The 12,183-nt window shown below is 36.4% G+C and overlaps 3 protein-coding genes across 3 annotated transcripts; all 3 read right to left on the minus strand.

Moving 5' to 3' along the window:
* CBG15581 lies at window positions 1-1,720 on the minus strand (the record flags this gene model as incomplete). The annotated part of the gene is made up of 3 exons (XM_045240205.1): window positions 1-302; window positions 507-602; window positions 655-1,720. 3 exons carry the CDS (start codon window positions 1,718-1,720, stop codon window positions 1-3), a joined length of 1,464 nt encoding a protein of 487 aa, XP_045095716.1.
* Window positions 1,721-4,482: 2,762 nt separating this feature from the next.
* Window positions 4,483-5,494, minus strand: CBG15580 (the record flags this gene model as incomplete). Its single annotated transcript, XM_002645392.1, has 3 exons — window positions 4,483-4,567; window positions 4,877-4,977; window positions 5,030-5,494. The coding sequence occupies 3 exons, from the start codon at window positions 5,492-5,494 to the stop codon at window positions 4,483-4,485; spliced, it is 651 nt and encodes a 216-aa protein (XP_002645438.1).
* Window positions 5,495-9,407: 3,913 nt separating this feature from the next.
* Window positions 9,408-11,225, minus strand: CBG15579 (the record flags this gene model as incomplete). Its single annotated transcript, XM_045240206.1, has 3 exons — window positions 9,408-9,859; window positions 9,907-10,809; window positions 10,856-11,225. The coding sequence occupies 3 exons, from the start codon at window positions 11,223-11,225 to the stop codon at window positions 9,408-9,410; spliced, it is 1,725 nt and encodes a 574-aa protein (XP_045095717.1).
* Between the last annotated feature and the right edge of the window lie 958 nt (window positions 11,226-12,183).

Raw genomic sequence — 12,183 nt, forward strand, 5'->3', positions numbered from 1 at the left:
TTAAAGGAAGAAAACGAACATTGCAGAAATAATAGAAATCGCCGTAAAACGCTTATTAGCAAATCCATTCGAAAAGTCCATGTATTTGTGCTCATGTTTTCCATATGGTTCGACTGAAACATCTTCTGAACCATGGTGAGCTGCATATTTTGGCTGATAAAGGTGCTCTTCTTGATGAGCGAATTTCGCAATATTATTATCATCCTCATCATTTTTATCCTCAAATCCATATACCCAATTCCCCAAACGCCTTTTCCGTGTGGTTGACTCGAGTTTTTCGCTTTTTGGTGTCTTTGTTGGTTCTGGAGAAATATACATATAAAGGAAAGATATTGATAATAATTCAACCAGATTCTTGTGCTTCAACGTAGTACACTTGGGTCGGTTCTACTTCAGTTTTCTGCGTTACTGTGGTACTTTCCTCATCTGAATCGCTGCTTCTCGGGAAATCTGGGAAATCTGTTTAAAAAAATTAATTTTACTTTTCAAGGAACTGTGAAAAATACCTTCTCGGGGCTTACTCGGACCTTCGTAATCGTACTCGGAATCATCATCATCATCATATTCTTCAGTTTCTTCTTCGTCGAAACAGTCATCGCCCTCTGAGAGATGATACAATTTTACAAATATTAGTTAAAACTCAGCAGAACTCACCCCCATCCACGCATTTTGTAGTGGTTGCTTTTTCGGTTTGCACTGAATTTGAAGTTGTTTCATTTGTAGTGTCAGCAATTGGATGGTCAGTAGAATCTTCAGAACGGTTAATCTGCCTTAGCCAGTGTTCAAATGAAAATGCTGTTGTCTCATGGTGTAATTCGGAGTCGTTGCTAGAAGGTGTCGTTGCATTACTGTCCCCACTTCCACCAGTTGAAGATTCTGATGTTGACGGGGTTTCTCCGATGATACCTTCGAAAACCACTTTTGATACTCCATTGAATGAAGAACTTGTGGAACCAGAATTTGTGAATGATGATGCATCATCAGCAGATACAGATGGACCAACAGATGAACTTCTTGCTGTATCCGATGAATCAGATCCTATATTGGAATTGACTGTATCCGTTTCGACGGATGATGGGGTTGAAGTCCCATCTGACGACTCTACTGGAAGTGCTGACGTTCTAACTGATGACTTTTTGGTATCATCTGAAAAGGTTCCAGATGTTCCATTTGTTGTATTTTCTGCTACATTAGATTTCACGGTGTTTGAAGTTTCTTCAATTGCACCATTTGATGAAGCTGTGCTCTCAGATGGTGATTGTGTAGATATATTTGAATCAGGGACGTCCACTGGAGAAGACGTGATTTTGATCAATCCTTGAGTAGAAGTTTCATGAGATGGTTCAACAGAAGAATCAGTTATAACCGCTGAGTTTTCGGGAGTTGGTTCAGTGGAAACAGTTGTTCCAGCTGGTGCCTCTGAAGATTTCCCATTTGATGAAGCCGTCGAAATAATATTCGGTGAAATTGATAAGCTTCCATCCATGATCTGCCCAGGTGTTTGATCAGTTGATCCTTTTTGGGCAAGTACAGTAGGGTGTGGCAAAGAAGACGCTACCGATTTTTCAGAGGTTTCTAGAAAATAGTACAAAACATTTATCCTGACGAAGATTCTACCTGTAGGTGTTGAACTGGATACTCCTGCCCCAGGTAATGGAAATCCTGTTTGTGCTAGAACAGTCGACGACAGTAGTAGTAAAAAAAATATGCTATCCTTCATTTTGCTGATGCTCGAAGCCGGATATCCCCAATCTCTCTCTTGTCTTTTATGCCAACTCAAAAGAAAAACATAGGCGATTCAAACAAGATTGAAATCGTCTTCAAACATCCTTCGTCTCTGAGCAGATTTCTGAAATATGACATCACAATCTACGTTTATGGTTGGTGTTGGGACATCAACGCAACAGAAATGAAAAAAAAAAACCAAGATTCGGATCATGATATTGTGGTGTTTGACATATTAAAAATAGCTTGAATTCATATGAACTGACTAAATTTTCGGAAAACTTATTTTAATAGTAACCGAAAAAAATAATACAAGAAAAAAAATAATAATTAGTCTACTGTAAAAATCAAATTCTGGATTTTGTTCAGTATACATTTACAGAAAGACGGAAAAAAACTGCCAGTCTTTTGAATGGGTTCCGATTTCGGTATTTTTCTCAGAAGATTTTTAAAATTAAATTTACTATACTTCTGACTTGTAGTCTTTTTGATAATTCTACATGCTTTAAACACTTTACTAGTGACTTTTCCCTCAAAATTCTGTTTGAGCCAAGTTGACTCGATTCTTGTGAAAGATATCGAAAAGTGGTCAGCTGACAAAATATTTTTGATACTATGATAGACATTTTTTCAACTGACTCCTTTTTGATATATTCTAGAGGAAAGGAGATACAGTGCGCGTCATAATGATAGCACCACCCCATTTTTTGAGGTTTTCACAAAAACTAAAAATTTTTGAGAAAAACGGCTAATGCCATTAGATTCATCACCCCAAAAAACCTATGTGTCCCCTGAATCAAGTACCAGTCAAGTTTATTAGGACTGCAGTAACCAAAAGTCTCTCTGCACACCGCGTCATAATGATAGCACCACCCTGGAAAACGGAAAGTCTCATGTTTTTTTGAGAAATAAATTGCGATATTTTTGTTGGAATTTGTTAAAATAGTCTTAAAACAGTCTGTTTTGACAGTCTGGACAAAAATTGATGTCTCTATCCAAGTTTTAGAAAAATTTATTTTCAGACATTTTCGAACTTTTTTGGGTTTCTGGAATAAATCTTGAGTAACTTTGCTCCTAGGTAACATTTTGAGCTGAATTTCATAGGAAATATTTTTTCAGTGTTCTGAAGTGTCTACTAGTTGTTTTCATGCTATTCTGAGTCGTCGTTTGTAATTTGAGGAAAACCGAAAATTCGAAAACGAACCTCGAATTTCGGGGATACTGATTTTTTTTAAAAAACTGAATTTGTCAAGAAAAAGTTGTTTTTCTGTACGAAATTATAATTTCAAAAGCGATTTTGGTTACTGGCAACATCTTTTGAACGTTTTACACTTCTTTGAAAAATTTCATTTTGGCATAATTTTTCAGTTCAAAGCTCGAGCTCAATTATGAGCTACCAGAGCTCATGAATGTCATGAACAGTTGCAACGTGACTACGAGCATTTTCAAGATATTTCCTATGAATTTCAGCTCAAAATTTTACCTAAAAGCAAAGTCATTCAAGATTTATTCCAGAAACCCAAAAAAGTTCGAAAATGTTTGAAAATAAATTTTTCTAAAACTTGGAAAGAGTATTTTTTTATTTTTTGTCCAGACTGTTTTAAGACTATTTTAACAAATTCCAACAAAAATATCGCAATTTATTTCTCAAAAAAACATGAGACTTTCCGTTTTCCAGGGTGGTGCTATCATTATGACGCGGTGTGCAGAGAGACTTTTGGTTACTGCAGTCCTAATAAACTTGACTGGTACTTGATTCAGGGGACACATAGGTTTTTTGGGGTGCTGAATCTAATGGCATTAGCCGTTTTTCTCCAAAGTTTTTAGTTTTTCTGAAAACCACGAAAAATGGGGTGGTGCTATCATTATGACGCGCACTGTATATGGGCTTAAAGTGGACGGTTTGAAGACATTCTTTTCATTTTTGGAAAAATTTTCTCTAAATGTTTTGGAAGATATAATATTTTTTTCCAAAAAAACTAATTTCTGTTTTCAATTCGAATCTTCCAATTGTTTCCTTCCAATTGTGGTACCTGCACAACACTTTTTTCGAACAATGTCCAATATGTTGGTGATTCACTTTTTTGTCTCTTCCATCTCAAAAAAAGTGGGAAGGTTTTTGTTGTGATGTCTTGTCACTGTTTCCTTGTATGATTTTTTTCCTTCTTTTTCTGTGCTTTCGAATTATACTAGCAGTTGATGTGGAGCCCACTGAAATTCCAGTTGTATTTGACCTACATCTAAATATATCGATTCAGCTGTGAGTTTTTGTATCTGAATTACTCATAGTTAATTATTTCTTTCAGAAATGAGACTGAATTTTCATTATTCAAATTGAAAGGAGAAACCGTTTCAAGTCCACAAGAGGCGGCTATTAACACAGCGCGAGCAGTTACATGGTTCTCTGACAAAACAGTAATTATCGTTGCTATTTGTGTTTTCTTATTTGTAATTATTTTAAGCAACGAATTTGATCTGATATTAACTGCAGTAGACTGGAAACTAGGGAGATGTTTTAGGAAGTCGAAACCTTCTCCTGGTGAGACTGTTTAAACATTTAGTCGTCTTAAGAACTCATTATTATTTTATTAATATTTTTATTAGAATCATTACAAAATGAAGAGGTTTCTACCAATAATTAATCAAAAGTAATTGAAGTGAGGAATGGTGTTACAAAAATTACTTTGAAACATGCTTTGGTTTTTCGAGATTCTTCTGACAAAAGATCATGAAACGAATGGAAATGTGGAAAATGATTTAGTTTCTGTTACGAGCCAATCCCTCGTTTTCCGATCTGTCAACTTGATGTGGATGGACTTCTTGCTTGACGTCTCTTGGAACTCTGAAAATAAAAAAATGCATCTCAGGCAAGATTATTTTTGAGTAGGTTACATGAAAGATCATTTTTAAAATTTTAATTTGGTCCAAGGACCGACCTTGCCGGTCAAAGTCAAGCTGTCAAGTTCTTCCGCGTCCTTCTCAGAGAATCAAAAAATTCACAAATTTTAGTATTTTATTTCAGTTTTGGAGCCAAGCTGTCTGGGACGGATCATTTGACCCATCATGTGAGAAGTATGAACAATGACGTTTTCCAAAAATAGCCATAGCCTCACAAGAAATTTTATTTTTGAGAAAAACTTTTCAAAATTACCCATTATTGTCAATTTGGATGACAGGCTCTCGTTGAGGAACAAAACGGATGAAATCGTTTTTATTATGGCTGTTGTTACGATTTCTTGGTCTTCTGTGAGCCTGTAAAAATATATATGTTTCCTTTTATTCACATTGAAAAGCCAATTCTTACATTGTCCGCTCTATCCCGACCTGCCTCGTATGGATGTGCTCTAATCGTTGGTGGCTTGGTGATGTGAAGAGACATCAATGGGGGTGGAAATGGAGGAATTGGAACGAAAGGTAGATTCATCGGGAACATGAATGGATTCATTATTTGTGGCAGAAGTGGTAGTTGTCCTGAAAGAATGTCCACGTACGGGTTGATCCCGATTGTTGGTGGTGGCAATCGAAGAGCTGAAGGATTGAGAAGAGGATCCATATGTTGTTGTTGGATCTGTAGTTGCTGTAGTTGTGCCAATTGAGAGCGGGGAGACAGAGGTGCTGGTGGTGGGAATTGTTGAATTGGTGGAGTCGGTGCAATAACTGGGACTTGTGGGGGCATTTGGTTCATTGGAGGTGGAAACGGTGGAACGTTTGGCACATACACAATCGGATGACCATTTGATAGCATTCGAACATCAAGATTGTGAGCCATTCTGAGGAACTTAGAAATATTATGTGAAAAGAGGAAAGGTGCAATGAAATATCTAGACCAGATGAAAATTTCAGCAAAGTTATTTTTCAACTGAATCAGCCGGCAAGTGTTTATCCGGAATGTGTTGAACGAAACTTTTTAGATTTTGGAATCATTTCGAAGTTTTTGAGGATTTCCGATTTTCGAAACTCGGAATTTTCGGAATTTGAAAAATTTTAGAGTAATCGAAAGTTTTAATACTTTTGAATTTCATAAATCGAAACTTGGAAAGTATTCAGATTTTCAAATTTCGTGATTTCGGAATTTCGAAATGTTGCGAGTTTTTGAAAATCCGATTTCCGAAAAATTGGAATATTCCGAACATTTCAAATCTCCGAAAACTAGTTTCGGAAATTTAGAATGTTTTGAGTTATCGAGAAAAGAGCATTCGAATATTGGAAAAATTCTGAATTTTCAAAAATCATAATTTTTGAATTTAAAAATGTTTCGGATTTTTTAATTTTTTTAAAATTTGCATTTCGAAATTTCGGAACATCCCGAATATATTCCAAAATAGCTCTTTTGAATGTTCAAACTGTGTGAATTTTCAAAAATTAGTATTTTCAAGTCTTTTGATATTCCGAATTTTCGATAAACAGAGTTTCAAAATTTCTGAATATTCCAAATTATCAAAACTCGGATTTTCGAAATTATTCGGGTTTTCGAAAATCGGGATTTCGTATTGGATTTCCTGAAAAGTCAAAATTTTTGGCAACCCGGAATTTTGAAATATTCCAAATCTCCGAAAATCGAAAATTTCGTATAGTCCGAATTCTCAAAAACAAAATTTCTGAAAATGCTTAATTTTTTAAACTATTGTTATTAAAAGCTTTTTTTCAAGTTTGGTGAATTCTAAAAACCACAGGTCCTTCGAAAAACCAGAACTTTAGAAAATTTGAACTTCCAAAAAAGTCGCAAAATCCAAATTTTTTTGAGAGAAATTCTAAAAACGAAATTCTAAAAACTCATGAAAACCAAAAATTTTGTGAATGCGTGAAACCAAAACACGGTTTTTCGAAAATTTTATATTTGAATAATCCAATTTCGAAGACAAAAAATTGTTCAACCTGACTGACGAAAAAAAATTGAGGTAAAGGGTCAGAGAAGCAAGAAAAGGAATTTTTGATTGCAATCGTAAAGGAAAGGAAACCTTATTACCTTTCTCCCAATAATACGGGAGGTACTTTGGCAGAGGTCTCATAAAAATAAGTACACCCAAAGGAAAGTCAATCAGCAGCAGCAGAGGAAAAGGCAGAATCAAGGAAAACTGGTGAAACGGGTAGAAAGGTTTTTTTGTTCTCTTCACTTCCAATCATGGACTGATAAGGAGAAAAAGAAAACCCAGTGGCAATTTGTAATTGATATTTGCTAGAAACTGGAGAGAGGTCAGGTGAGTAAACAATTGAACTGGTAGAGCGCAAATTTCGAAATTAGGTGATAAAATTTGAAAAAGGAGAGCTGTAGAAGAAATTAGTTGACTGGTATCAATGATTAGCTAATTCAACTGTGTGAATTAAATCAATATGAAAAGAAAAATGTGATTCTCAAATCATTGCCAACCATATATTCAAATTTCTCTTCCTCCTAAACGTCAACGACAGATAGAACGAAAAATGCAATTTGTTTACTTTTCTCAGGTATCCTTCCTCTGGTTGTGGAATTCGTCCTGTATGAGTAAGAGGACAAAAGTTGAACAAAGAAGAAGGAGAATTTGAACTTTTCAGCGGAGTGCGCAAACTTCAATCACACTGAGTGTATGTCTCTGTGCATCAATAAAAAAAAGGACGAACGCATAAAATGAGATACGAAATTCGTGGTTATAAAGCCTTAAGCCAACCGCACACAAATGGAAAAAAAGCGTCTAACCTATATGAAGAGGCTCAAGACGAATCTAGCCCATTTTTCAACAACGCCTCTATGGGACGTCGTTTTGTCGACGTCGGCGTCGTTGAGACAGGAAACGAAGGAGAGAAGAGAGACGCTTGCATCTGCCACGTAGAATTTCCATAAATCAAATTGAAACGGATTCGGTTGTCATCCTCTTCCACTCTCGAGGAAAAAATGACAGGAAACGAGAAAGAAAGAGAAATTGAGGAGAAGCGACAAGGTGAAAAAATGAAAAAAAAATACTAAAAAGAGTTCTGGCTGAGTTTCCATGGCAGATCCGACTGAGCCTGATGTTCAAAGCATACAACACACATTAATGGCTGCAGCAAAAAGATTGTTGTGTGAAATAATTTTCAAATTAATTTTTAGTAACCGATAATCACCTAACCTAGTGAGGCAATACGTACAGTGCCGGCCTAAAAAAAGTGCATTTCCATTGATTTTGACCATTTTCCGGAGCCTAGAGCTCGGTTGTCAAGTGTCGGATCTCTTTGAAAAACTTAGTGTGTGTAATGCAGATCTAGGAAAAAAGGGTGTCTTCCGTAAATCGGTAAATAGCTGAAAAACTTGAAAATTTCAAAACATTCTAGGAATGCTAAATTTTCAATCCATCCCTGTTTGATACTCCCCAAAATTTTCAAAGTGATCGGAAACGTGACAGCCGAGCTCCAGACTCCTGAAAATGGTCAAAATCATCTGAAAAGCACGGTTTTTCATATATTTCGGGCCGACACTGTAGATGAAATTCATGAAAATACCTCCTGCTTTTCAATTATTCTATTTTTTGTATAAAATCGCCTTACTACGTTGGGCGTACCGTCAGACGTTGGCACGCCAAAGATTGATTGTTATTTTTTTGCTTGAGAATAAATTTGCTTTGGGTGCTAAGTGAGGTATAGTTTTTTTAGCAGCCAACTTTTTTGAATTTGGTGTCATTTTGGAATTTCTCAGTACAGAGATAACAAAGCTTTTCAGTCTAAGCCTTTAATTTCAAACAACAAACAAATTATTCTAAAAAATTCCTGTTAACTTTAAAACATTTGGATGTATATTCCATATTTCAACTGCCTAGTATCCAAGAGTACATCGGGAAATAATACATTCTTAGATATACGTTCTTAGAGTACATCAATTCCTAACATACATGGGATTTTGTGATACATGCGGGAGGGGTAAAAAATTTTAATACTGAGTATTTAGTTTTTGCTCTAAATCATAGGCTTAAAACGACCTACACCGAAAATCCCGTTTACGTTCTAAACCTATGTACACTAAGAACTCAGAGTACCCTCAACGTACCCTTTTTTAAAAATGTACCCTTTGTTCCTAGGGTCCCGACAAGATGAGAGCCATAAACATTAACGTTTAAAACCCTCTTAAGCTTGTCTCTAGTCTCGATATTTTCCCACTATCTTCAAAATCCAAATTTATTCGAAAACTATGAAAATGTCTGAAAACGACGACAAATCAGTTGTTAAAACGCTGATTACAGCGAAGTACAGCCAGGAGGAACACTGGCTACAATTTATGATGAAAGTTTCGTCGCACGAAATTTTTGGATTTTATTGTTTTTCAAGATCCAAAAATTTCTTCAAAATCCAAAAAAATCTTAAATCGAATATTTTATTAAAATCCAATTTTTTTTAAATCTAAAATAACCAACTAGAGCCAACTAACCATATGTAGTCCGTGAAAGCCAGAATACCACAAAAAAGGAAAATTCGGGAATCATATTTTTCAAACACTTTTCATGATTGGGCACATAATTCGAAGGGTACAACAATTCAAGGCTACAAGGATGAACAAAGTTGTTTAGGAGTCCACGGTTCGGTGGTATAAAATTTGAATTTTTCAAGTTATTGTCTACCTTCGAATTGAAGATTTTGTACCCCAACATGTATGTACCGTCCGAATAATCTAGAGTAAAAAATATAAATAGAAAAAAACGAATAATGCTCAAAAAAGTTCATTCTTCAGAAAGAAAAATTCAATAATCATTGTCTTCATCGGTTCCTTCTGGATTCCAAGAGTCTCCCACCGAGTTCGGACCTCCAACGTACGGATTGAAGCTCTCGGCAAAGTTCCGACGAATTGAAGAGCTGTCCGTTTTAGAGCTGTTAGTGGAAGGAGTTTGTTCGGTGGTAGTGACATTCCAAACGGCAGAAGTTGACCCGAATGATGTGTTGGAAGTGACCGTTGCATTAGTCCCTGTGTAGATGGATTCAGTGGTGGTTGAGTTGGTAGTCGTAGAAATCAGGGACGCATCAGTAGTCGGCAGAGAAGCGTTGTATGATGATCTTACGGAAGTATCAGTGGTGCTGGCGTTTGAAGGTGTTGTAGTGGTGATGACTTTGACGGTAGTAGCGTTCACAGTAACCGGAGCGGATGCAATAGTAGAAGAATTATTGTTCATTGCATTTTTACGAGAGTAATGTTTTTCTGAAACTAGTATGCTTTTTAAAAAGATAGCTACTGAAAACACTAACCTTTGAAAGTTTCACCTTCTTCCTTGATAGTCGCTTCCAAATCGGAAATTCTCTGATTGAATTCCTTCTCTTGAACCAAATAGGCGAGAGTTTGCATTTCCTCATTCAGTTTCACAGTGTCATCAACAGTCAATTTGTGTCCATCAGACGCTTCTTTCAAGTGAGTGAGGAAATTCATCGCTTCTCTTTTGGTCTCTGGATTATTCAACGGTTGATAGAACTTCTTGTAATAGGCTTCGATGGCAAGGACTTTGCTCCAGATTTGTTGTTGCAGTACATCTTGGATTGGCTCTCTCAACATTGTTTTCACCATATTCACAACTTCTGGGAACGATGGATTGTTGAGTAGGATCATGTATTCCTCGTCTTTCAGAATGATGCGAACGATGTCTTTGACCAGAGCTTTCTCGACGATTGGAAGTGTCGAGTACCGAAGTTGTCCTGTCTTGTTGATAGTTTGATCATTGAAAGTTTCCTGAACAAGGCTCAGATCATCATCGTCAAGTGGGGCTTTAACAACGTGGTCCATGGATTTAGGTGGAGGAGCCAAAAAGGCATCAGAGAGTTGACGCTGGTGGTTTCCTTCTTGATTTCCATTGATCAGCCGCTCATCGTGCAACGAGTGGAGGTGTCCATCTCCATAAAAATGGAGAACATGGCCGTTGTCATTGAATTTGTGAGCGTGACCGTCTTTATTGAAATGGTGATTGTGATTGTCTTTGTTGACTTTCCGAAGGTATCCATTTCCACTGAAATGGCGTGCGAACACGTCTTGGTTGAACTGATGCTGATGTCCATCGCCATTAAAATGAAGAACGTGTCCATCATCGTTGAACTCGTGACTGTGGCCGTCTCCGTTGAAATGGTGCTTATGTCCATCCTCGTTGAATGGGTTCCTGTCGTCTGGAAAAGGATAATTAAAACAGTATTCAGAATCTTTGTGACTTACTTAATGAATTTCCAGTGACCAATTCTCGTCGTCCATCTTCGACCACAATACCTGAATTCTCATTCTTAACCAAATGGTTTACTGGATTATCCATTGCTCTCATGAATGTCTTCAATTTATCATTTGAGTACTCGTCTTCGTAAAAGTGGTTGACAGGATTGTCCAATCTGCTGGTACCACTCGAATTTTCTGATTGAGCCAAATGATTGACTGGATTATCCATTCCTTCAAGTACTCCATCATTGCTGGGATTCTCTTTTGTCCATGAAGGAGAACCGAAAGATCCATCAGGATTTCGAGAAAATACCAAACCAGCCGAAGCAGTTCCGAATATGAAAGACAACAGTAGAAAATGTTTGAAAGAAAACATTTTTCTAAATGATACCACCATCCTCTCGGAGAAGGGTTTTTATATACGCTTTGATTCGATTATGCTAAACTCCGGAGGAGGGAATGGGAAACGGAAGATAAAATTTCGCTGCAAAATAAAAAACCATGAAAAAACGCTCTAGTCAGAGATACGGTAACAGTTTATCGAGGTTTCAGAATTTGTGAGACAAAAATTAATCGTTCTGGGTAATTTTTAACACTTGAAAAACAGGTAATGCAGATAAATCTGTACAATTTTAGAAAATTTAAAAGAAGAACTTGAAGTGTAAATCAGGCCTGTGCGGCAACAAATTGCCGAAATTTCCGAATTTTTGTTGCCGGTTTGCCATTGCCGAAATCGGCAACGAAGAACAAGTTGCCGAATTGCCGTTGCCGATTTCGGCAAAAAAATTTCGGCAATTTCGGCAACTGAAATTTTTTTGAATTTAGAGATTTTCACAATTTTTTTAGTCAACAAAATGATTTCGAAGTTTGAAAAATAAAATTTTGAACACCATCATCCCTCAGAGTGAATTTTAGAGGAAATGTGTTTCAATAATCATCAAAAATACTTGCATCGGATCTAAAAATGAGCTTCAAATTAGTGATCATAGGAGAAAAATAGATATCACGAGTCCCAACTCATCAAAAAAAATTATCCAACCTGTCTCAAATCTCTAGGGAACGTGTGTCGTGAGTTGCCTAACAAGTTGAGCGCACTATTTTCAAAACTCACAATTGGAACAAATATTTTCAACCATTGGAATACACTCTATTGCTAAAGAGAAATAGTTTGCATAAAAAATGTGGTCCTGAGTTGCCAATTTTTGTAATTACTTTTTTAAGGAACTTATGAAATACATTTTCTGTAGTTCTGAGCCTGATAGAAGCATTTTCATGTGAGTTACGTATCGATTTTACTAAAAAAAGACGCAAAACTTTTGTTGCCGAAAATTGCC

This window comes from Caenorhabditis briggsae (assembly GCF_000004555.2).
Source record: "Caenorhabditis briggsae complete genome, chrX, whole genome shotgun sequence".
Taxonomy (NCBI): Eukaryota; Metazoa; Nematoda; class Chromadorea; order Rhabditida; family Rhabditidae; genus Caenorhabditis; species Caenorhabditis briggsae.